At 43.0% G+C, this 26,635-nt stretch overlaps 1 protein-coding gene across 1 annotated transcript in view; it reads left to right on the top strand.

Moving 5' to 3' along the window:
* Flt1 (fms related receptor tyrosine kinase 1) overlaps positions 1-26,234 on the top strand; it is a 169,469-nt gene extending 143,235 nt beyond the window's left edge. Inside the window, exons 20-31 of the mRNA XM_010623956.2 lie at positions 1,912-2,000; positions 6,541-6,697; positions 6,916-7,026; positions 7,123-7,220; positions 8,245-8,367; positions 10,050-10,161; positions 11,604-11,703; positions 17,651-17,756; positions 18,125-18,267; positions 20,404-20,488; positions 22,155-22,249; positions 25,509-26,234. Of these exons, the coding sequence (XP_010622258.1) occupies positions 1,912-2,000; positions 6,541-6,697; positions 6,916-7,026; positions 7,123-7,220; positions 8,245-8,367; positions 10,050-10,161; positions 11,604-11,703; positions 17,651-17,756; positions 18,125-18,267; positions 20,404-20,488; positions 22,155-22,249; positions 25,509-25,695 (1,406 nt within the window). The 3' untranslated portion in view covers positions 25,696-26,234. The remainder of the gene's footprint in view (positions 1-1,911; positions 2,001-6,540; positions 6,698-6,915; positions 7,027-7,122; positions 7,221-8,244; positions 8,368-10,049; positions 10,162-11,603; positions 11,704-17,650; positions 17,757-18,124; positions 18,268-20,403; positions 20,489-22,154; positions 22,250-25,508) is intronic.
* The last annotated feature ends 401 nt before the right edge of the window (positions 26,235-26,635 follow it).

Below are 26,635 nucleotides of genomic sequence, written 5' to 3'. Positions count from 1 at the left end.
CTCTCCACCCCTGTTCTTCCTCACCTCTGAGAAAAATAGTATCTCAATAGCTCGAGAAACATGTATGGAAGGATGGAATATCTTGGAAATGCCTTCCCAGTAAGGTTCAAGATTCAGAAGAGACTGACTACCTTTTAGATCTCTCCAGAGGCTCTAGGTGAATTGGAGGGCATTTTTCTCTTATGATGACTTTAAGGACATGTGACTAAAAGTGAAAAAGTTTGCACCTTCCTTGAACTTTCACATATGAATCACTACTGATGAATTCCTAGGAGGAGGTAATGTGTGAGACAAAGGGCCCTTCTCTTCACATCCACCATGCAGACAGATCTTACCCCTTGGGACAAGGGACAGGAATAGGGCTGTGCCTTATTATTGAGGCTCTAGCTTGTTCTTGCAAACCTTTCTTTTCTCTATAGCAAAATTAGTGCTTGACTGTTGACATACAAATATCTCCAACACTTCAACAAAGGAAGTAGGAGTGAAGGGGAGTTAAGCAAGACCAACGTGCCAGGAATGGTAGGTTAAAGAGAAATTAAGGGTTAGGGAGGCCAGAAATACAATTGTAGTAACCCAGGTAGAATCCCATGGCTCTTCCATTTATCCTTTAATAAGCTTTTCTAAAGTTCCTTCTGTAGCAGCCTCATTCTGTTTGCTGCAGTGCAGCACATGTAACACCACTAAGGTTAATGAGATCACCCACCTTTAGTTGGGTATCAGCATGGAAGCCCTTCCTGGGGAAGAGGACTGCTGTACTCTGGGCAGGCAAGGAGATTGAACCTCCTCATTAGGGAAGTTCAAAAACTCTGGAAGCAGCTTCTGTTCTGAAACCCTGAGAGAAGAGAAGGATGCCCAACAGACAGTTAAAACTCAGCAAAGTCCTGGGGGTGACAAAAATTCACTCAACAGGTACAGAGTTCCTACCTCAGTGAACCTCCAAGAAGTAGCAGAGAGCCAGAGTTTTTTTCACAGAGGCAGAGTGTAGGCTCCCAGCAAGCTGCCTGCTGGAACAGCCCCGGGTCATTTCCGCTTTGAGCCGGAAGTGGTCCTTTTGATCACGGGGGAGTATGGAGCAGGGGAAGGTGTTCAGGATACCACCTGGGCCCACGATGCAGGTGGACTTGATTCCAACAGCTGTCTTCCATTGAAACTGACTATGACCCTGTTGGCTTAAAATGCTATTACCTATTTCTTATCCCTATTATTTAAGAGTCTCGTGCTCTACCAACTGAGTTAGCTGGGTGTCCCTATTATTTAAAATAGTTGGGACAAGAAATAAAAAGAATATTTATTTTGTAACATGAAATTCAAATTTCTGTGTTCATAAAATTTTGTCGGAGCACCGTCATATTCTTTGGTTGTATTAACAAGGGCTGTTTCAAGACTACAAGGACAAGATTGAATAGTTGGCTGGCCTGCAAACCCTAAAAAATTTACTACCTCATTTCTTTACAAAAAGTTTGCTGTAAAGCAAAGCTTTACTGCCTCTCACAAGCCCTAAGGCAAATTGTATAGGTACTCCCTGGCAGCCTTGTCTCTCGGGAGACAGGCTAAGTAACCTGTTTTCCACCTGAGAGAGAGAAAGAAGCTGTTAAGTAATTCAGAGGTCCTTCCTACCAGGACCTGCCTAAAGGGGCACAGGATGACTGGGTTTTTGCCTCTCTCCTGTGGAAAGTTATTTCTTTGTTTCTTCTTTCTTCTGTTCCTACCCTGACCCTCTCCCACCTACTTTCATTTTCTATTTCTATTGTATTTTTTAAAATCCTTTCTACTAAACTGAAAAAAAAAAATCACCACATTTGCAGTCTCTCATCCCTAGGTTGCACTCCAAGGCTCTATTAATATAAAGACAATTTTATATTAGGCTAGCTGACTTGGCGTGACTGAGTATGTGCTGGTTTTTGGCTGCAGGGCCTCTGATGGTGATTGTTGAATACTGCAAATATGGGAATCTATCCAACTACCTCAAGAGCAAACGTGACTTATTCTTTCTCAATAAGGTAAGGATTTTAAAGTGGAGTTGGTTTATGTTTTGTTTGTTTTGAGAGCAGTGGGTTGCCATTTAGGCTATAGCACCATAAAAAAGGAGAAAACTATATCAATCATTCTGTTAATAGTTAGACTTAAAACTGAATTGCTGTTCTTTCTTTGTGTTTTCCTTCAGTGGTAATCTGTGGTACCTTTTTATGAATAGCTCAGGGACTTATTTAATCCTAGTGTATGCACTAATAATTGAGGGCTAAATTTATTAGCCAACTATCTAAGTACCTATTGAATCATCTTGGTAGCTCTCTCTCTCTCTCTTTCCTTCTCTCCCTCCCTCTCTCTCCATCTCTCATAAATCACTTGTTTCAAGAAAGAAGATGTTACCAGACATAGTTGTCTTCATTTATTAGGAAAATTAAGGACATAATAAACTGAGTGATCTGTACAGACACTAGTGATAGGACCAGAGCTGGAAATCATTTTGTTTACTTCCTGTTGTCCTTTCTCCCTCTCCACACCCTCATCACCTGTATCATCCTTAACTGACTCCAAATCAGCCTTATCCACTAAATAAAAGCTATGTAATAGAAGGAAAACCTAGGGGGTTGTGGATGCAGTTTATTGGTAGAGCACTTGCCTAGCAGGTGAAAGCCCTATATTCTATTCCTAGCACCAACAAAAACAAAACAAAAATACTTGTGTCCAAGATCTGAGGACAATTAATATTTTGTATTGTGACGTGGCACCAATGCTGTGTTTTTCTCTGAGCAAAAATCTGGGAGCCATTGATTTAATATTATCAGCAAGTAACCTGCAATAATAGTGATGAAAATGTGTTACACAATCAGACTTCCTGGATTTGAATCCTGTGTCTTCCTCTTACAAAATCTGGTATATTGGGCAAGTTAATCTCAAGTTTTAGTTCTTTCAAGTATTAAACAAAGCTAGCTAATACTAGAACCCAGGTGATAGAGTTGTTGGAAGATTCAAAATCTCTCGGTTAAGCACTCAGTAAATGTAATCATCATTGACCCAGTGAGACATAAAGATTGGGTATGGACTGGGGGTGTAGCTAAGTGGCAGTGAGCTTGTTAGGGAATTGATCATGTTAAAGTATGCTGTGACGCTGCCTCACAGGCTGCATTCTCCTGGTACATCTTGGCTCCTAAAATGACCTCATGCCCTTATCTCTGGTTTCCCTTCCCCGCAAGGCCACAGTGGTCCAGGAAAGTTGAAACCTGTGTCTGCAGGACTGGGCCCATAAAAGCAATCTGGCCTGTGATAGGTTAAAAGTAACTCACTCCTCATAAATAAGCAATAGCTCACCCCAAAACTGATAAAAGGACCTTCCTTTGTTCTCTTCTCTCCTTCTGCTTCTTCTTCCTCCTCTCTCTCTCTCTCTCTCTCTCTCTCTCTCTCTCTGCCTTCCTGCCTCCTGCTCGCCTCCCTACAATAAAGATCTCCTGCCGGACCTCTCGGTGCGTGAGTGGCCTAATTGGGAAGGGGCACCCGAAAGGGCACGCGAACCCCCTTTCAGAGCTTCCCTGCATGTATGCAGCTTTGAGTTGGATACTCAGTACTGCTGGGGAGAAAAAAAAGGAAGGGAAAGGATTGCTTGATTCCAACTTAATGCCACTGCTCTGTACAGTGGATGAAATTTCAGATATCAAGGAATGATGATGTCATACTGGCAAGAGTCTTGGCACACAAACAAGGACTACTGGACATAGCCAGGTGGTGACACATGTCTACAGTCCCATGTAGTTAAGAGATTGAGATGGGAGCATTATTTGAGTCCAGGAGTTCAAGGCCAGTCTGGGCAAAATAGTGAGACCCTGTCTCCACAACAAAAATAAACAAACAAACAAACCAACCAAACACCTACTAGACAGTTGGCCCATTATCACATCCCTAAACTTCCATCTAACTGCAGACACAGGTATCTTGGTTGAACAGACTGGCAATGTGAACTCAAGAACATAGTTTCCCCAGTTTCAAAGCAGGCCCTCTAATCTTTAGAATCTTGATGTTGAAAGCTGTCTTTGTGATCAGCTAGTGATCAGCAGTGGCAGACCTATGGCAAAGGTGCCTCAGATAGCTGTTTGTTATCACTGAAAGCTCTAAAAGGTTTTCCCATCACTGATTCATATTTATACTACTTTCACAGATCGTGTAGGTGTTCAGAGAAGTCAAGTGATTTGTTTAAAAATGAAATTACCATAATGTGAAACCAGGGAAAAAGACCTAGGTCTCTTGTTTCATTTCGTTTTTGTAGTACTAGGGTTGGAATCCAGGGCATGGCACATCCTAGGCAAGCACTCTGCCACTGAGCTACCTCCCCAGCCCAGACCCAGGTCTCTTGACTTGCTTTTCAGTGTTTTTTTGGGAACCACACTGGATAAGGTAGAAACAAACGAACAAAAAAACATCAGAAAAAGAGGACAGTTGTACCACGGGCTTGAAGCAGTGTAAATTCCTTCAGGTCCTAGAGTCCTGGACTAAGTTCAGAAAGAGACAAGCCAAAGGAACACCCCAGAGACCTGAGCAGGATGGAACATTTGGGTTCATGCATTCTTTGTTTTGAAGAGTGTGCTTCCTTCTCTGGCTATATTTGATGATTCTCTTCCTTGTACAAGTTGATGAAACTGTGTTTTCACAGAAAACCCATGGCTGTCTTTCACTTTTAGAACCTAAAGGAATATAGAAGAGATGAAAGAAGTATAAAACCAAATGGCTAAAATGAAAATAGAATATATTCTTTTTCAAATAAATTTGCTAGGATCCTTAAATATTATTTGTGATAAATTTACTATTCTGCCAGTGTTCCTGAAATCTTTATTTAACAGAGGTGGTTAGTGATAAGCAAAGCTGAATATACCATTGATTAGGGGTTAGCAAGGGAAGGAGGGAGTTCGGTGACATGTTCCAGGGTACAGCTCCTGGGAGGTGTGATGAAAAAGAAGCCCAGAGAGTTTTAGGTGTGCTGAGGCCTTAATGAGTGTATGCGTGTATGGGGGGAATCTTTCCTCCCCACACTGTTGCCAGCAAGTTCCCTTCTGCCTTCTACTGTGGGAAGGGGCTTGAGGAAAACAACATTCCAGTCTCCAGCTGAGCAGAACCGAGTCTACTGCCTCATGGAGACACAATAACAATTATATTCTTTACCTGCTTGCAGGAAAGGGTGGTGGCCTGAGCTGAGAGCAGTGTATATCCCCTTCATGCTAAAATCCTGGACTGGATGTAGGAAGTGCTAAGCCAGCAGAACACCCCAGGGACTTGGCAGGATGGGGTGCTCATGTGGCGGCTGTTGTTAGCTCTGGGCCTGCCTCCCTCCTGCCACAGTAGAAGGTCTCTTTTTAGAAGCAGGAGCACTGCTCCCCTCTGTTCCCCCTGGGTTTGGTAGGGCTGTCTGTCCTGAGGCTTCCACTCTGCCCTCTGCTTGCTCCTACTGTGCCCTCCGGTGGAGGGATTGCTTCTGCTTTGTGACATTTCTAGAAAAGTCAAGGAAAGACGTGGAGGCTGATTGATGCTAGCACTGCTGTTGTGCAGGTGAACAAGGGGCTCCACTGTACTCCAGGCCCTCTCAGCCCCTGTGTCAGAATTGTGGTCTAGCAGAATCAGAGCTAGGTGTGGGGTCCAGTCCTAAAGATACTGGATGTGCTTGCAAAGTTTCTAAGATCACATTTACCTGATGAATAACTAAAGGCAATAAACATCTTTTCTCATTCCACATGAACACCCAGAACCTATCTCTTTTGCTGTGAGATGTAAAATAGGATAAAGCTTTTCAGGTGAGGAAAATGAAACCCAGAAAAGAAAGGTGATTTGCTTAAGATCACATAAGTACTAGAAGACCCAAGGTACATACCAGAATGTGGCTCGCCAATCCAGGATGGAAGGCCTTGTCTAATTTTGTTAGGATCAACCTGTGTCAATTTTAGTGGAAGAGAGAGAGGAAAAAAAAAAAAATTTCTGGTTCTTTCCTCCTCCAAAGAAACCAGATAAATCAGTAATTGTAGCCTTCTCTTGTAACCCCCTGCAGGAACCACAAAGTAAAGTCCCAGCTGCACTGGGGATCTCTTTCTGAATAGAACCTGAAGATTAAAGATTCATGTCATCTTTCACAAGGTGGCCTATGTGATAGAGAGTAGTTAAGAACACAGACTTAGTTGGCCAAATCTGGGTTCAAGCTTTGCCATTTACTCTCTGCATCTGACTTTGACTACTTAAATTCTCTGAGCCCTTTTCTCTGTTTAAGAACCAGTTCATAGAATTGTTGGGAAGATTCTAGAGGAAGCATTCAGAGCCTACCACTACTACTGTTAACCTTCTGTGTGGCCTGAAATGATTCTAGAAGCCCAGATAAGAGCAGTGTAATCTCCACAACCCCAGAAGTATCCAGGTGCCGGGCTGCCATTGGTACCTAGCTTCTAATTCAGAATCTGTTTTGTATAACGATACTGTCCAAGTCAGAACACTGCCCACTCAAGGGACCATGTCTCCATTCCCGTGCCAGGCTCCCTTTCACTTATGTCCTCCTTGGTCTGTTCTAAGGATGCAGCATTACAAACAGAGCCTAAGAAAGAAAAACCTGAGCCAGGCCTGGAACAGGACGAGAAGCCCAGACTAGACAGTGTCACCAGCAGTGAGAGCTTTGCGAGCTCCGGGTTCCAGGAAGATAAAAGTCTGAGTGATGTGGAGGAAGAGGAGGGTAGGTATTAATTCCTTCCTGTCCTACAGTCTGGGATATTTTTATAACACACTGTGCATCTCAGACATTTTTTTCTTATTTATCACCCTAATAAACATCCGTGGGAGACTTGAAGAGTAATGTCCTGGGGAGATAAGATTTGAATTAAGATTATTTACAGAGTTACTAATTTTGACAGGGAACTGTGTGTTGTCACCCTTGTGCCTTTTTGTCTTGAGGTCATCCCCCTCCCCTATGCTTGGATCCAATGGGCGAGAGGCCTGGAAAAACCTCTGCTGTTCCTTTTGAGACTCCAATGGTCTTGCAGATGAATTCTGATCCATTTGTTGGTTTGTTTTATGTTTTGCTAACATTGTTCCAATAAACTGGGATTTGGAGGAATAATAAGAGCCACTACAAACAGTGATGATTCTAATGCTTTGCAGATTCTGACGATTTCTACAGGCAGCCCATCACCATGGAAGATCTAATTTCTTACAGTTTTCAAGTGGCCAGAGGCATGGAGTTTTTGTCTTCCAGAAAGGTCAGATTATCTCTTTACTATTTTTCTTCTTTAAAAAAAAAAAAAATCAAGGATAAGGAGTGGTTTTAAAAAATATTTTTGTTTTCTATTTTGTAACATTTATTTTTAACTGATACATTAAAACGAGTTGTCCATGTTAATGAAGTACCATGTGATGTTCCCATACGTGTATATATTGCATAATGTTTAAATTAGGTTTATATACATATTCATTTTCTCAAATATTTATCATTTCTGTATGGTAAAAACTTTCAAAATCCTTTCCTTTACTGTTTTTCTTCTTTGCCATACCTAGACCTACACTTCTGCTATAAATCCACGTCTCCTAGTAGTTGGATATACCCATGTCTTTAAATGTAGAATAAACACCACCACGAGTGCCTTATGATGAACTCAGGGTACTAGCAAGTAGGACTTAATTCTAGGTGAGAATCTCACCAGGATTGGATTAGATAGATCTGGCAACCGTTTTCTGCAGTAAGTACCCTCTGACGTGTTTTAAAACTGTCCAGATTGGGACCACGGATTTAGCTCAGTGGCACTGCACTTGCTTTGCAAGCTCAAGGTCCTAAATTCCACCCCTAGTACCAAAAAATAAATAAATAAAATAAATAAAATGTCCAGAATCTAAAATAGCATGACTTCACAGGAGAGTGATAAGTACATGCCCATGGGACCCTCTCACAAAACCCCTGCTGACTGGAGATCTGATATCTGCCCCTTAAGAGGGCGTAGGGAAGTTTTGCTCAATGGTGAAACTCAGACTGCCAACTTGGTTGACCAGGATACCATCTGTAGAACAGTAGCCAGTGGACTCAGAGGATTTCTTAACTTGGGGTCTCAAGGTACCTGTATTTGTAAAGAAGCGCTTTGTGTTTATGGTAACTCCATGCACGATGGAAGTCACTTCCTTTGCTGCATATGAAATAGATCCTCAAATTAAGAATAATGACACCGAGGAGGTGCAGGAAATTAGTTGGTTAGATTAAGGAAGTATGTTGATTATGCAACTGTTTTATTATAGTGCATTCACCGAGACCTGGCAGCACGAAACATCCTTTTATCTGAGAACAATGTGGTGAAGATTTGTGATTTTGGTCTGGCCCGGGATATTTACAAGAACCCCGATTATGTGAGAAAAGGAGATGTAAGTCAGCTCGATATTAATTTGATTTATTTATACCCTATCATTTTAAGCCACAGCCAGAAACCCTTGGTAAATATTTATACTTCGTTGGATGTAGTCCCCCAAAACTGACATGAAGACAAGCAATCCGGATAAATTTCTAGCAGAAAGCCCTCACATTGGGCTCAGAAAGGCCATTACCTTCTGGATCTGTTTTTCTCTAAATCCCTGGCCTTCAGGCAGTGCAGCCTGTGACTTGCTAGCCTGACACTATTTGGTACAGCCTGGTGAGACCATATCATCCCTCGCATTGGACTCCTGTGGGAGTTTATGTGCCACTGAAATGAACAGCCTGGACTCTGTCCTTCACATAAACCCGGATGATTGATTGAGCAGGTGTATGTACCTCCAGAAAGGGTGGGGAGGGAAGGAAATTATCTTGCTGGGAAGGAAATTGTTTACCTCTGAGTGGGCCTTCCTTTTCTAGCATCTTCCTGCTGGCTCACGCTGGCCTCTCTTCCCCATTTGTTTTTGAACATAGTGTTATTTGTCACTTAGTGGGTGACCTCCTGTGTCCTCTCTTCTTTGACCTGTACCCTGAGGCATCAATTTGTGTCTGAGGTCTGTTGCACAGCACTACTTCTCAAACTTTACTGAACATGCTCATCACCTAGACATCTCGCTGAATTGCAGTTTGCTGGTCCTACCCTCAGCCTCCCTGATTCAGTAAGTCTTGTCTGAGACCTAAGAAGCTGAATTTGGAATAAGTCTAGGCAATGCTGACATAGCTGCCCAAGACCATACTTTGAGAACCACTGTTCCACAGTCATTTTTTTATTAAAGGGGGTAAAAGCCCACAAAACTTTCTTGGAGCCCTGGTTTACACAGATGGCATCTACCCATTTCAGTCTGTCCCCCTTTTCTGTCCATTTGTGTCTCTTTCAATTACTCCCCACCCCCTCTTTTTTCTTCTATGTCTTTCTGTTATACCATACTTCCTGCCAACCCCTATCCCAACACCCAGGTGAACTCACTGAGATTCCTGCTATGTAGAGAAGTAAAATTTGGTTGAAAACCAACGCTACATTCTTCTAAGTACTAAACTCTTAAACATGCTCAAATACTAAATCACCTTTCTCCTTTCAATGGCTTTGCCTGCCCTACTCAAATGTGGTAGGGGTGGGGGTAATGGGGAAGGAACTCAGGGCTTCCTATGCTAAGCATGTGTTCTCCCATGAAGTTACACCCTCTTCCCCCTCATCAGTGACTTAAAATCCTGTCTTCTATGCCTAGGAATAACCTTCAAAATTCTCCTTGGAAAAGTCCTATGAAGTTACCACCAATTTTCAGATGTCTACTAACTCAGGTCACTCCCAGACTCTAAGTGTTTCTGTGGAGTTTAGGCTTTTTTGAAGGGAAGGTTTCTCTCTGAGCCATGGAGTTAGGATGTGCTGGGTACTCTGGAGGGGCATGGTAACCATGCATTGCCACCAAAGGGTCAGTGTGGTATATAGTACCCTCCTTTCATATAATGCTGCATGCTGTAGGAGTTGCCTGGGGTTAGGAAACTGCAACTGCTCTAGGAAATCACTCTGGGCCAGGTGTCATGTGTGTATGTGTGTGGTGGTGGGGGGGGGGGATAGGCCTGGGGTTGGATGTGCTTTGTTTTTGGATGTGCTCAAGGTCCCTTTGCCCTCTTCTAGACTCGACTTCCTTTGAAATGGATGGCTCCTGAATCCATCTTTGACAAAATCTACAGCACAAAGAGTGATGTGTGGTCCTATGGAGTGTTGCTGTGGGAAATCTTCTCCCTAGGTAAATTTGAGGGAGGGAAGAGATCAGACAGCCCCAAGGTAAATGCCTGCTTCTTATATTAGCACATGAGAAAAGCCCTGCGTGCTGGTCTGAGCAGGTGAACCATAAAGAATGCTGATTGTGTTGATCCTGCATGTAGCACTGTCCACTGTAGGTTTCTAGAAGCCTTGCCCAAGGCCCAACGTGAATAGTTGTGCACACAGCAGCCCACATCTGCTCATAGACACATAGCCTGGCACACAGTATGTGAGTCCTCCCATACCCAAGGTCTAGTCAAGAGTCTTCTGGGCTTTGCCAAAAATTTGACTTTTACAGCAAATAAAAGTCATCTAGTAACATCCCCGATTTCCTGTAATGTGTAAAAATCATTCCCCTGCTTTCGATGACAGACACCTGTTGCTTCCAGTCTTTGAAAGCAGCTTGGCAGACACAATGGCCCTACAATGACACAGTGCCAGCATGCACATCTCCCAGCTGCTTCCTACCAGCAGCAATTACTAGAAAGAGCAGATGAGCACAAACTGAGATTAGTAGGTACCAGTGCTGGAACACAGTGGATTGGGAGCCCCCCCCCCAATCAGGAACAACCCTAAAAGGATTAGTCAGCAGGGAAATTTGAGCTAGTCAGGCTGGCAAAGGGCAAAATATAGGCCTTCTAGTCCCCTTAGCTCTGCAGGATTCTGAACACAGGTACCTCCCACCCCACATCATTTAGCCTCGTCCTGGATGGAGCCCAAGGTCCCCCTTCCCTTAGGCCTGTTATAATTACTAGTCCCCAGTGCTCCAAGAATTGAAAATATCCTCACTGAGGTAGGAGTGATGCACAGATAGCATAGCCCCAGTCCTTTTAGCTTTATTTTATATTTTATTTTTTGCAGTATTGAAGGCTCAAGCCCATGGGCACTCTACCCCTGAGGTATATCCCCAGGCACCCCCTTTTTCTACTTTTAGACAGAATCTCACTAAAGTTGCTCAGGTCGGACCAAACTTCCGATCCTCTTCTCTTCCCTTGGCCTCCTAGAGAGCTGGGATTATAAATGTGTACCACTATGCACTGCTTCCATTGGGCTTTTAAAAAGACAATTGTTAACCCAAGTAATGACTCTCTAATGATAGGATTTTTTTAGAATTCCTTGTAGGGACAGGGTGAGGACCCTTTAGATTGCCCCTTTACCTGACCAAACAGACAGGAGTGACTTTAGGAATGACCTTTGGTCATTAGAGACCCAGCACCACAGGACCAACAATCCAAGTGTGCATCCCTAGCAAGGACCCACTGAGCTCCTCTTCGTGTTGTACCTTTGAGGTCCAATTTGGGCACTGGGGATTTACTACTAAAACATTACTTTAAGGGAAGGAAAGAAACAGTGAATTGTGCCCATACGGTCTTTTGCACCCTAAAATCATGACATGCCTGTCTTTTCCCATACTGTCCCCCACAGGTGGGTCTCCGTACCCAGGAGTACAGATGGACGAGGACTTCTGCAGTCGTCTGAAGGAAGGCATGAGGATGAAAGCCCCTGAGTATGCAACCCCGGAAATGTGAGCCTGTGTTCCTTCCTTCTCACTCAGCTTTTTCCCTCCAGATTATCTCCCAGGGGTCGGGTTTGTTGACTTTTGAACACATCTTGAAAGATGCAGACAGCTCTCTTTTCTCCAGGGATTCCATCCTCACCAGTTGGGCCCAGCTGTGCTGGGAGTGTTTTCCTGGAGTGGGATGTGTTGTCCTTGCTCTATCCCTACCTGTTTCCTCTGTTGATCACTGACAGGACTTTTCAAGGCCTCCAGCTGGGAACTAAAGTGAGAAGGTCAGGGTCTAAATCTGAAACAATGAATAGACCACCCAGGAACTGAATGTAAAGCCTTGGCCTCCCTCCCCAAGGGTGAGTCTAGTGAGCTAAGCCACGCCAGGGCTGAGGTCTGGCAGTGCTGTTAACCAGTGTTCCAGCCATACTACCTGGTCTTCTGGACTGCAGGGGAGGAAATGCAGGAGGGGCACAGGGGGATTTCCTGACTGGAGCTGTAATAATACTCTACAGAAGATTACATGGGCAGTGATTTTAGGGTCCTTTAGAAATAGGCCCAGCTGCTCTCTGGAAATGCCTGAACCAGACAACGTTTTCAGATGCCTTCCTGCTATGCTAGTGACTCTGGGAAGACAACAGGCTCCATGTGAAGGCCTTCATTATTGAATTGTACTTGCTCACCTCTCTTGGGCAGTCTCTTCCCGAGGCTTTGTGCATGTTTTGCACTTTGAGGCCTGAGCAAGAATGTGATGACACTTGCAGTTCTGTGGAGCTGCTGACAAGGACTTGGGCCTCTCTGAGGCGGCACCACCTTTCCTGATCTGGTGAGCAGCCCTCCCCATCCCACCCACGCAATGGGGTCCTCTGGATTCCGGGATGGCCTTAAGGGAAGAGTCAGAGGCAGTGAAGGAAGTGTGTGCTTGGCCCAAGGTCACAATCTCTTTCCTTCAGCATCTCAAGACAAAGCTAGGTCAGATCCAGGATGGGTACTGGATGTGTGGGAGAGAGGACTCGGGCATGAAGGCAGGGCCAAGGACAGCCCCAGTGCAGGAAGAATAGGGGAATGCTTTTGTCTGTCTTGCATGGTGACCTCTTCAGGAAAGCACAGGAAGCTTGTGACATGGCCTCTTTCTGAGAGCTGGGGACAGAGATGGATAAGCCTCAGCACTCCATTTGGGCTGCAGAGTGCTACAGGCCTTGGGGCTTTTTACTTGCTTGATTCCTTTAACTTGAGAATGGTAACACCAAGAGACTTGGTTTAAAATGAGATAGCTTTGCACTTTATGGCTCTCTAAACATTTTCCCCACATAGTTTCATGGGACAGTACCACAGCCTTGAGAAGGCAGTACGGTACTATAATCTGAATCTGACAGGAATTGAAATTAAGACTCTTGGAAGCGACGCCATCAGCAGAGTAGCAGAAAAGACAAATTTGGAGTCCAGTCTCCCAGGCTGATCTTCCAAGACCACAGAGGTTATTAAGTTAGGATTTTATCCCACATTCCCCAGAAGATATGGTTCTCTGATATCATTTCACTCATATGTCCTTGCAGTTTTCATGTAACCTGAAAATCATGACTAAGTTGTCAATTACTAACAGTAATAATGATTGTAATTACTACATATATTTATTAACTAAGTGGTTATTTAGTGCCTATAATTGCCAGGCATTGTTTTAAGCACATTTAACATATTTTAATTTACCTGATGCTCACAACAATGCTGTAAAGTAGGTGCTGTTATTAGCTCTGAAAAACACCGAGAAACAGCACCAAAGTGACTTGACCAAGGCCACACTGCTTGATCAGTTAAGCAAACTCTGAGTCCAGAGTACACAGCACCCTCATACACATCTGCAAGGGCATCTTTAGGTCTCATCCAGGTTGTGGTCTATAACTCCTCTAGAGGGACAGAGCCACCTGGCTTTGGACTAAAGACTCCCCTGGATTTTAACAAACATACAGGTCTTTCAATACACTTCCCCTGAGGGTCCCCTGAGCATCAAGTGGTGAAGAGAGGTGTGGATCCTCAACTCTGAGAAGTGTATTTTAGAAATGTGAAAAATTTCCTCAGCAGGCCAGAATTCAAGCCCTCAGCCTTCTAGGCTGACTCTGAGAGCCGAGGAAGTAATCTCCTTGTTTGTCCATCAGTTGGAAGGTCTGGGTGAGGACAAAGTGCAGCTTCTTAGAACTGGGAGTCCATGACCTGACCTTGGTCTAAAGTGGTATGTGCTTGAGAATTTGGGTGATAGCTTGGAAAGGAAACTCTTCCCACGGACCCCTCACCCCAGCTTGGGTGCAACTGGTGTCCCTTTACTTTATTAAACCTGTTTACTTAGTGCTGAAAAACCAAATAACATTGAGTCAAGTCATTGGTCCCTCGCCCAGAACCTGTTTAATCAGATTCCTTTCAAAAAAGGAAAAAATAATGAATGTTTTTTTCTTTTCCTTTTGTTTTTGCTAAGATGATTCTCACTGAATTGTAGGCCAGAGAAGTGGAATCTAGAAATCAGAAATCACAAATGAAACTAGAAAACAAGAGTAGTTGTAGGTGGTCCCTGTTGCTGGCTCCATCAGAGGACCCAGGGAGAGTTCCCCCACACAGCTGCTTACTCCTGTTTGCCATGAGATGATGAAGTTGGTGAAAATGAGCCCAAGGCCTCTGTTGAATGGAAGCTGCTCCCTGCACCCAGGCCTTCGGACCCTTTTTGTTCATCATTTCAAACCTTCCTGCTTTCACTACCTTTTTATTTTTTAAAGGGGATGGAACCTAGGGCCTTGCTCATCCTAGGCAAGGGCTCTACCACTGAGTTCCATTTCTAGCTCTTTCACTACTTTTCCTAGATTATCTAGGTATTTAACATTCTTCCACCTGCCTCCAGGCTCCTGTCTATTGCTAGAGATGAAAAAGCCTTGGGCAGTGAGGCTTGTGTGGGTGTAGTAAGGCAGAAGCAGACCAGTCTGCCATAGCCAGTGCATCTTGGGTAGAGGCACATCAGGTTTTTCTTGTCTCTGGGGTACATATTTTTGCACCTGCTATGAATTAGTAAAATATGTAAACTTACTTAACATGAGATCCTTGTTGGATTGTGTAGACCATGTGGCTCACTGCTGTTTCTGCTGTTTGGCTACTAGAAGAGTGGCTGCTGGGGCCTGATGGCCAGTCCTAGGAGCACCCAGTATCAAGTGCCTTGAGATTTTACTCAGAAGTACTACTGGTCAGGCATAGTTGGGATACCCCCCATCTTGTGTCTCTCAGAGAGCAGGGACAGTAGCCCAGAGTTAGTGTTCCCTTGCTCCTTCCTAGTGTCTTGTTTCTATAAATTGTGTCCCAGTGCAGTGGTGACAATAGCCCGAACATCACCGTCTCCAAAGGACCCTCACAGTTCTTGGAACCAGCTGATATCTACCACAGTCCCTGGGAGTTGAGGGAAATAGGTAGAGGGTAGAAGGAACCCCAAATCATCCTCTGAGAAAGCCTTGGCCCACAGATTTAGACCAGGATTAAGGAGAGGAGCTTATGAGGATCAGATGTCTGAACTGCAGATTATTTTATCTCTGTATGATCTCTACCAGCTCCTGTCCCTTAATCAAAAATTTAGGGCATATGCTTGCCACGTGCTTGTCAGAAAGTAAAGCCTGGATCCTTCTTTCAAAGGCCACACAGTGCCAATAGATGTGTGCATACCTAGAATTGTATCCTTGCTGCTAGAACCTTGGGATGCACATGCCTGGTACACATTGCTTTACCTTTCAGAATTATTGTAATTGAATGACATTTTTTTGTTGTGAAGGCTTTAAGCAACACTGAAAGACAACATACAAAAGAGGCCAAATAAGTCAGGACTGCCTGATTGATGACAATGTCACTGAGACATCTAGGAAAACCTCCTTTTAGATTTTATCAGTAGTAGTAGTCGTATTTCTGCCAAGTAACTGGTAGTTTCCAACTTCTGGCTTGTGAAAATCATAAAATTGGTTATTCCCTCTTTTCACCAGCTGCTTGGAAGAATAGAGCTAGCCTCCATGAAAGTCCTCAGAATTCTGATATAAATTTGTCATGTTAACTTTGCCCATAGCTTCACCTTGCTTTTATTTTACCTATTTTCTTTCCTTCTTAAACCTTCCTGTAGTCTTCCCATCTCTGTCAGCTTCCTCATATATGTTGAAATAAAACAGGGATATCAGGAACTGTTGGTGTGACATGAAGGTACACATCTAACAGGAGTAGGATATGTGCACCAGTTGCTCAGGCCTTTCACTGACCTCACCCCGCTCTTTGTACACAAGTGACATCTGCAGTATAGCTGAAGAATTCAGGAAGAAGCTGAGCTCTCTCTTCCCAGAGACCAATCTGACTTCCTTAAGCAGATATTTATTGAGTCCCTGCACACCAAACCCTACACTGGGTAAGGGGTGTGGAGATGAGGTTCCAGGCCTCTTCGTCTTACGGGTTGATTCTGACCTAGTTCCAACGTCCTAGCCCATTCAGATTTTGATTTGTTTTCAGTTGGAGTCCTCTTCAGAAGGTTTGAAAGAGATAGTGTACAACAAATATTCCATGAAGACCACAAAGGGCCCAAAGAGAAGAAATACTTAATCTGTTGTATGCAGACCTCTGACATGATTTTTTTGCAGAAAGAGGAATAGGTATAGAACTCCACTCTGAGCAGATGTGACCAACAGGGGGAGCCTAATATCTTTAAAGCATAGGAAGAGAAGAGTCTTACTTTTCTCACTGATGAGATAAAATACAAAAGTTAAAGGAGGAAAGGATTGTTTGGCTCACAGTGTGCAGAGATTTCAGTCTAGTCAGTTGGCTCCAAGGCAAAAGTGACATGGCAGAGGGCATCACAGAGGACAAACAGTCCATGGCAAGCAGGCAGGTAAGAGCACGTTAGCCCTCTTTTTGTCCCTTACATTTTTTTATGCAGGCTACATCCCTTGGGATGGGTGTAACACTCACACCCTTAATCCTAGACAGAACCGTGTCAAACCAATCATCAGAATGACTTAGTAATTGTACAACCTTGATCCTAGCACCACACACTCTAGATCCAGACACCTCTGAAAAGCTCCCCTTATGACTGCATGAGGCATAGGGGGACATCTAGTCACAAGCCATAACAAGTAGAATCACAGCGGAACCTGTTGATACTGGAATCCCAGACAAGATTTGGCCTCAGTGATATTAAGGCAGATGTTTCAAATCCAGAAGCCCTGCCAGTACTTTTTACCTCATGGCAGGAGGCCAGATTATAACAGGAGCTTGGAAATTCTGGGTGAAAAAGAACCAACAACGCACAGCTAACAAGCACAAAGTGCGAGGAGCTATTAAAGTCTAACTGTGTAGACCTCACCTTTGGGAAGTGACATGGGTCAGGAACCCAGAGCCTTCCCCACCAATCTTCACTGCAGAGCCTAACCAGGCAATGTGAGGTCTTGGAAATACCATTAACTTATTGAGAAGCCAGCTCAAACCAGCCATTGTGACAACCCAAGGATGAAATGAGTATTGCAAACTCTACACCCATTGCTATTTGCAGCTGTATTTGAGGACACTCTTCTGATTTGAAAGTGAATGGAATCATATTCCATTTCACATATAACTACAGTAGACAGTGGCACTTCCTTTCCAAGCAGCTCTGCTTGACCATAGGACTCAATCCTTTCACTCTGCAGAGGCGACAGCCAAAGGACATGGGTCTGCAAGCTCAGGAGGGCTGCTTTGTTAGTCCTCCTTGGGAGACATATGTTTCTCATGACTGGCAGAACTTGGCCTAAACAGCCCCTTCTGTGTTGGTGCTACAAACCCAAATCTATAAATGAAGCAGTGACCAAAATGAAGCAATGATCATCAAAAGCATGATCTGTATATACAAGATGACATCCCTTACTCCACGAGAGCATTCTATGTAAATGTCACTAGTCTCCAGCTCTTTCTGTGTGCTTCTTCTCAACAGCTACCAGATCATGTTGGACTGCTGGCACAAAGATCCAAAAGAAAGACCACGATTTGTGGAACTTGTGGAAAAACTAGGCGATTTGCTTCAAGCAAATGTACAACAGGTAAAACTGAATTTATCTAGAATATCAGAATGGGCTGGGATTTAGCTCAGTGGTTCCACTGCCTGCCTTGCAAACACAAGGTCCTGATCTCAAACCCTGGTACCAAAAAAAAAAAAAAGATAGAACATCAGAAGGCCACATGCCTTTGAATGTAAGTCAAGGGGGTTCATTAGTTGTTTTAGAGCTACTAGTAGGTAAGATGACCAATAAAAAGTGTGTGTGTGTGTGTGTGTGTGTGTGTGTGTGCAGAATTTACCTTCACAAGACACAAGCATGTTTGGGCAAATGACAAATGAAGCTGATATTATGCTGCACAGAAACTGAAATCATAATTTGTATAATTAGGGACTCTATCTTTGGTATTTTAGGATGGTAAAGACTATATCCCACTGAATGCCATACTGACAGGAAATAGTGGGTTTACATACTCAACTCCTGCCTTCTCTGAGGACTTTTTCAAGGATGGTATTTCAGCTCCAAAGTTTAATTCAGGAAGCTCTGATGATGTCAGGTAAGATTTCTTTTCCCATCTGTCTATTATAGATTGTTAAAACACACACACACACACACACATACATACATAAGGAGGGAGGTACAAAGGGGGAGGGGAAGAGGGGGAGAGATAGGAGGGGGGAGGGAGACAGGAAGGGAGGAAGGGAAGAAGAAAAACAAAAAGAAAACAGAATCGGGTAATGATCACCCATATGCTGACCTCCTAAATTCAACCACTGTTAACATTTTGCCATATTTTGTCTGTATATTCTATATTTTTGTGGGGGTAGTTTTTCTTTTCTCTGAACCATTTTAAAGAAAGCTTACTGAATTCTAACATTTTACCTCTAAAAACTTTGGTGTGTACCTCATAAGAAGTTTATTTGCAGGACTGGGGAATTTAGCTTAGTGGTTCCACTGCCTGCTTTGCAAGCACAAGGACCAGAGTTTGATCCCTGGTACCAAAAAGAAGAAGAAGTTTATTTTCCTGTGTAACACCACCAAAAACTACCACATCAAAGAAATTTCTTACTATCAACTCATATTCAAATTTTCATGATTTCCCTTAAATGTATTTTATACAATTCTTTTTTAAAAAGCAGAATCCAATCAAGAATAACACATTTTCTTAAGTTTCTTTAGTCTTTTTGTTTTGTTTTTTTGGTACCAGGGATCGAACTTGGGACCTTGCGCTTGAGAAGCAGGTGGCGGAACCACTGAACTAAATCCCCAGCACTCTTTAGTCTTCTTCCAGAATTATCTCCTTCTCTTTGATTAAACCTTAGATAAAGCGAAACAAACTTCCTCCTCCCACCTAACGAACTAACACATCTTCGTCATCACAAAGGAAAATAGAGAAAGGGCAAAGGAAGAAATATTTATTGAGGACCTCAAGGAGCTAGAGATCTGCACTTCGGTCTTCATAGTTACACATGTATTAAACATGTGCAGTCTTCATATTACACAGACACATGTTGTGGTCTGGCACTGTGCTAGGCTGTCTGCATATATCAACTGCTTTTATGCTCGGAACAATCCTATGGAGTACATATTATTTTGTTATGTAAATGCAGATATTAGCCTCCAAAAAGGAAAACTCACCCAAATTGTGTGGCCAGAAAAGGGCAGAATAGTTTTTAACCCTGGAAGTGCCAACCCTCCCTCCTAGATCCCCACGCAATCCAGTCCCCTTTCAGGACATTAGACTATCCTGTGTGCCATCCAGCTTCTTTATCAGCAGCCCTTGGGCAATGACATCAGTTCTGCCACCAGGAGCACAGGGAACAGCTGCAACGGGCAGGACACGTTGATAGCTGTCCATGACAGTCAGCCCAGACTTGTGTCATTGATCATACCTCACACCCAGCCAGCTCAGGAGGCCAAAGCAGATACATGACTCATCCATTTTTTTAAAGACGAGAAAACTAGCTTAAATACATTAGCAAGATCTGAGTTAGAGATGAGGGAGAGGAGCAGATGTCAAAGTAATTTGCACCCTTCCTAAATGCTGCTTAGACTTGGGTCCACTGAGGCACTTAAGAAGTTGGGCTTTGTAGAAGTTGACAGACTATCAGACGAAGGAGTTCTATCAAAAGGTACTGGTCTTGCCTGTGAGTAATCAGCCAGTGGATATCCTTGATGGTCTCCCCTGACAGGTCATCAACACAGATCAGCAAGTGGTTAATAAAAGAATTCATGCAGCTAGTACATGTTTCTCCCAATCTGTATTCACACTACAGAATATACAAGACTGACCCTAGCACTTAAACCAGCTGTACAACCCTGACAGATCATTTTGTTACCCTACACTCTTTCAGGAAGTAATTAGCTGTAAATTCATATCACATCCATGGGCCTCATTTCTCTCCTTTGTTTCATAAAATATTCAGGCCAGATAATGCTTCAGGTCTCTTGTAGGCCTAGAGTTTTCTGATTTCACAATGGCTCAGAGTAGATTTTTTTAGGGGGTGGTGGTTGTTGAAAATCATAGACTGAAGTGACAACCATGTGAGGATTTCCTGGGGGTGCAGTGGAAAATATGAGCCATAGGAACAACTGTTTTGGTTCATCTTAGCCGAGATTCAGTATATATGGTCCCTTAACTAACCAAAGCTATATCCCTTTTCCTGTCTCATTCTTTTTGCTTCTTCATTAGATATGTAAATGCTTTCAAATTCATGAGCCTGGAAAGAATCAAAACCTTTGAAGAACTTTCACCAAATACCACCTCCATGTTTGATGTAAGTCATGACATTAAACTACTCAGCACACCCTGGGGTAGAACACTTTTCCTGACTCCATTCAAACACCAACTCCAGGAGCTCTTGGTCAGTGAGGGCCATTAATAGGTAGTAATAATGTGAGGGGGCCTGACAACCAGACTTAGTCATGTAAAGCTCATTGGAAAGCAGAATTCCACTGCTTGAAGATGGCCCAGAATTACTTCAGAGCCTAAATCCTTACCTGTGGGAATTCAAGTTTCTAAGAAACTTCACTGTATAGTTTCTGAGCTTCTTGGCTGTGGGTGATGCATCCTTGCTTTCCAAGTAGTAGAAGAACTCCTCATGTGTGAGTGGCTGGCCTCTTGGTATAACAAAGGCCTTGTAATACAGCAACCTTGAGTCATAAGTCCACCTAGGTCCTAGGCCCTTTCCCCTTGAAGTTCTGCATGCTGAACATCTGTGTTCTTGCTCAGACACACTGGGAGAGAGAAACCAGCAAATCTTGACAAACATGAGATTTCTACATGAGCTCTTCTCTTTAAAGCTTTAGATGTAGGGTTGAGAGAATAAGTGGAGAAGGCGGCTGGGCAGGAGATCACTTTAGGTAGGGCAGACTGTGGTACTCGAAGTGTGATTTCCAGAAAAGCATGGTACCATGACACAGGAATAGGCCATAAACACTGGCCCTCATGACCCACAACCACCAAGTCAGTTACCACCTTTATTAAAGGTGAAGAAGTGCTGGTGACAACCATGTCACAGAAATGACCTAGAGGATCAACTCTAATGTGAAGGTGATCACCACAATTGGTATGGCCTCGAAACAAGCAAGGTGAACTTTAAAAACCAATAGAATCTTCTCACAGATACACCAGTCAGAAGGATATGATGATTTAAATACATTTAAGTTTTAAGCTGCAGAATACAGAAATAAAGTAGAAATTTTGTTTTGCTGCTTGATACATTGATTCAAGTCTAAGGAAACAATACTAACACAGGATATCTCAGCCTTAACAGTAAGCTAATACAGTGATGAATTATGACAGCTTTCTCATTTTTTAAGATATTTGCTAATAGTTAAAGATGTGAACACAGCCCAGTAAGAGCCTCCAAGGGACCCAGCAGGAACCAAGTATGGAATCAACTTACAGGAAAATGCTGTATTTACAGAGTAACAAAAACTTTGCATAAAACTCAGTGGTAAAGATAACTAATGAAGACATGTAAGTGCTGGAAAATATGACCGAGGAGGGCCTGAAAATACCACAGAATCTTCAAGAACAAGAAAAGAATCATGTCTTAATTTCCCACGATTTTTATATATTTTGGCTACCAAATGACAACATATCCATTAGCCAATTATCATCTGCCAAAATTAGTTTTAACACAGCTATGCAATAACTTGCATAAAAGTTTCCTATTATAAGTGCTGTTACCTGAAATTATCTGTTTAAATTTACTTAGCCTTCAGGAAGAGCCTCAGAGTCACCAGAAATAAGCATTACTTGTAACTGACCAAGTCTGTAGCTCCAGTGTGAAGAAAATGCTGTCTGCAGGCAGGCAATGTGGAGTGGGAGGCAGTGCCTGGAATAACCTCAGATGCACATCCCAGTATCTTCCCATGGACTTAGGAAAGCCCTTTTGGGCCAGGCAAGCATGTAACCTCCTCCTCCTTCTCCACCAGGATTATCAGTTGGACAGCAGCACTCTGTTGGCCTCCCCCTTGCTGAAGCGCTTCACCTGGACTGCGAGCAAACCCAAGTCCTCGCTAAAGATTGAGTAAGCAAGCTGGCATCTTTTCTACCATCAGTTGATGGGGCTGGTGAAGGAAAATGTGGGGGAAGATGGTTTAATGGAGATATGTGAGAACTACTTGCCCTTCTATACTATGGTATTCACACATTGCAGAAAAGTACATTTTCCCACAAGAGCATGAAAAGAGGGCATAAGATTAGACAAATGAACACTAGGCTCTGCAGTCTGAGAGGTGAAAAACTGCAGAAAATTGTTGCAAAAACAGGCAGTTCATACACAAGCATAAGGCCTCAGTGGAAAGAACCCTGAGAGGCCCACCTTAGAGGGTGCAAGTGGAGACATGCTCATGGGAACTTGAGACAGTGTTCTCATCATTGTGCCCTGGGCCTTCAGGTTTTATATTTCCAGGGCTTCGAGTACTATCAGGCCTAAAACATGCCACCCCAAGAATTCAGCCCTTCCAAATGAAGGACTACTTCCTGTTGATTGCATTCACTTTTCTCATTTGAAGATTTCTTTACAAACCCGTTTTAATCAGCTAAATCCTCCTCCATTGTGTTCAATATTGTCAGTCACTTGGGTCCTTTTTTATACTCCACTGGCTTCTGCTTCTCTTTGCTGATCTCTACCTAAGAGTAACGCCAGATTTGCGAAACACTGGGCCTATCAGATGTTTCTTCCCTTGCTGGCTCAAGTGCCTGCCTCTATCATCCAAAGGTAGACCTTCTCCTGTCATTTATATCAGGGATTTTCCCACTTCTCAAAGGTGAGATAGTAAGAATCTGTTCATCTCTACCATTATAGTGTAAACACAGTCATAGATAATATATAAGTAAGCAAGCATGGCCATGTTTCTCTAAGCCTTAATAAGTACATGGCCAACAAGTACATGAAAAGATGCTCAACATCATTAATTATCAGGGTAATGCAAATCAAAACCATCATGAAATACCACCTCACACCCTCAAGGACAAATAGAATAAAAAAGTGTCGGTGAGCATGTGAAGAAATTGGATCCTTTACACATTGCTGTTAGAAATATAAAATGGTGTGGTCACTTTGGAGAGCACATTAACAGTTGCTCAAAAGTTCAACCAGTTATCCAGTAACCTAGTAGGAATTCCATTTCTAAGTGTATGTCCAGGAGAAGTGAAAAACTTATGTTCACACAAAAATTGGCATACAATTATTCATGAGTACTGTTCCTAATAGCCAAAAGTGGAAACATCCCAGATGCCCATCAGGTGATGAAGGATAAATAAAATGGGGTATATTTGTACAATAAAATAGTATTTGTCAGTAAGAAGTATGAAGTACCGATATATACTGTAACATGTAGCCTTGAGAATATTATGCTAAGTAAAAGACATCCATGAAATATTATATATTATACAATTCCTTCTACATGAAATGCCCAGAATAGGCAAATCAGAGAGATATTGGTTGCGGTGGGCTGGGGTCATAAGTGAGAAGAGACTGCTTATAGGTATGGTATTAAATATTTCAAAATTGTGGTAATTATTACAGTTTATATATGTACTTTTAAATTTCAGATTCACATAACTATAATGAAATATCTCAGATAATGAACTTACAAAGAAAAGGGTATTTTGGGCTCACAGCTTTAGAAATTTTAGTCCAAGACGGTGAAGACCCATTTGCTTTGGGGCTCTCACACGAGTGTCAGATGACAATGGTGGGGAGCATATGATGGAACTCACGGCCAGGAAATAAAGATGAAGACATGCAAGTCCTGCATTCCTCATTGAAGGCACACACTCTGTGACCTAAGGAACTCCATTAGGCCCTACCTCCTCAAATCTTCTCCCAGCAGTGCTAGCCTGGGGACCAGGCCTTTAAACATGGGCCTCTGGAGTCAAGGAACACAAAAACTACAGCAATACTAAAAACCACTAACCTGTACACTTTAAATAGATGAATTGTGTAGTGTGTAAATTATATCTAAAACAACTCTTACTAAAGAAGACAGATGGTCTGCCTCTGGGCTGCAGTTTGTTGAACTGTGATCTACATCAAAGGATGGCACACCTTCACGTAACATACTCAATGTAATTTATCAGGTCAATTTACATGATTGTTTACTTTTAACACAAACACAAGAATGGTACAACAGTTGAGACAGAGTAGATCAGAGAATACCAATGAGGAACAGATAATAAGAAAAAGTAGGATGATTCCTTTTTCTTATTTTAGAACCCATCAGAAAATGGGTGACTTTTTTCTTGATCTCTGTGAAGCAAAGAAAACTATAAATTGTATGCTGAGACTAGACCCATCTAATTAATGTAGTTCACAAGGTTCTCTCCCAGCCTCTTTTAAACAAATTCAAATAAATACTAAAGAGCATGAGGAACTTTTCTTCCTCATGTGTCTGAGGGTGTATCTATAACCCACCCTTAAGCCTCACTGGTAAATATTGGTAAAATATAGTCCTGTAATTTAAAAAGCTTTCCTTCTAGAACACAAGAGTGCTAGGGAGACAGTGGAATTAACCATTTTTTTGTGTGTGAAGCTCTTAGCTTCTTGAGACTGTTGTAACAAATTACCACAAACGTGATGACTTTTTTAAAAAAGAGAAGAATTTATACTCTCAAATTTCTGGAGGTGAGAAATCTAAAATCAAGGTGTCAATAGGTTCTTGTTCCCTCCAGTGCTTGTGAGCAGGAATCCGTTCCTTGCCTGCTCCAGCTCTGATAGCTCTGGGCATTCCTTGATAGTGGCTGCATCTTAGCTCCATTTCACATGGCCACCTCTGCTGGCATGTGGTCCAATCCTCCCTCTGCCTCTCATGATTGTATTTGGCACACACTTGGATATTCAGCATAAGCTCCTCCTCTCCAGATCGTATCTTTTGCCATATAAGGTAATATTCACAGGTTTCTGGGATCTGACATGGATATTTGGTGGGGAGGGGGCAGGGGGCATTTTTTAACTGACATACAAGCACTATCTATCAGAATCAAGAGTAGGAGGAGGCTATATACAAGTCTTGGAGTTGTTTTCCACCCAGAATTATAGGTCTGTATTACCTAATCACACATTCCACCCCCAACCACTGGCATACCTCTATCTGCCCAGTGACACCCAGCTGGTATGAGGCAGGCAGTGTACAATTTTAAAACAAAGACAATGTGAGATAAGGCTCCCTAACCATTAAACTAGGACAGATACTGACAAATGACCTGGTAAGAGAATGAGTTTTAGTGTGTGCTTTTGGAAAACCTGTTCTGTACATCTGATTGTTTTTCTTTTCTCTCTTCAGCTTGCGCATAGCCAGTAAAAGTAAAGAGTCGGGGCTTTCTGATGCCATCAGGCCCAGTTTCTGCTTTTCGAGCTGTGGCCACATCAGATCTGTGCATGACAACTTGGAGCTGGGAAAGGAGGATTCATGCTGCTCTCCGCCCCCAGACTATAACTCAGTGGTCTTATACTCCACCCCACCTGCCTAAGGGTCAACACAAGCCTTATTTCCAGAAGTACATGTGTATTTACATCCCCAGAAAACTAGCTTTTGACAGTATTATGCATATATGAGTTTACACCTTAATCTTTGCAGGGAGCAGAGGCAGCTGCTTTTTGTGACTTAATTTTAATACTGCTTTTTTTTTTTTTTGACTAACAAGAATGTAACCCCAGATAAATAGAGAAATACTGACAAGTCAAGAACACTACTGCTCAATTCTCATATTACTCACTGTATTAAAAAAACCCTTTGCAAGCCCAATGACTCACCTGCTCCAGCCCCAGAGGCCTCTGAGCACATAGGTCAGGAGAACTCAAGAGATCAGTTGGTCATGTCCAGTAACCCTGAAACTGGGGCAACAAGGGATCCCTTTAGCTCGAGGGATCATGTGCTCGCCTAGGCAGTGTTTCTGCAATCCTCCGGCCAGCCCAACACATCCAAGGCGGGAGAGCAAGAAAGGAGAGGGAAAACCAGATGGCCAGAGAAACACTGAGATGCCTTATGTGGGTTGGGCTGGGGGAGGGCTCTGCAGTGCCATGGCTACAGTTTCCCAGCCCTGACCATCACTGGGCTTCCAAGCTCCCAACTGGGAGCATTCAAGGTAGAGAGGAGAGGACATTTCCTGGAACCTGGAAGGTAAGGAAAGGACAAACACTTTTTGGAACTTAAGCAAATCCTCCAAGTTTCCCTGTGGGATTGGTTCTGTACCATTCCTGCACAATGTGTGCTTTGATTGACTGCACTGAGGGTGGTGCTCACCTCTCAGCCCACAGTGCTGGCTCCTCCAGCCAAACAGTGAAAACTTATCTCGAGCCAGGCTGGCTATGGGCATGAAGGCATGACACTTAGCAAGCTGCTAAGAAGCTAAGACCTACTGGTCGATTAGGGCTGTCTACTATTGGGCTCAAAGTCACAATTTTTAAAAT

The sequence above is a fragment of the Fukomys damarensis genome, unplaced genomic scaffold (assembly GCF_012274545.1).
Source record: "Fukomys damarensis isolate Sample0158 unplaced genomic scaffold, DMR_v1.0_HiC HiC_scaffold_38, whole genome shotgun sequence".
NCBI lineage: Eukaryota > Metazoa > Chordata > Mammalia > Rodentia > Bathyergidae > Fukomys > Fukomys damarensis.
This window is presented reverse-complemented; position numbering and strand designations above follow the sequence as displayed.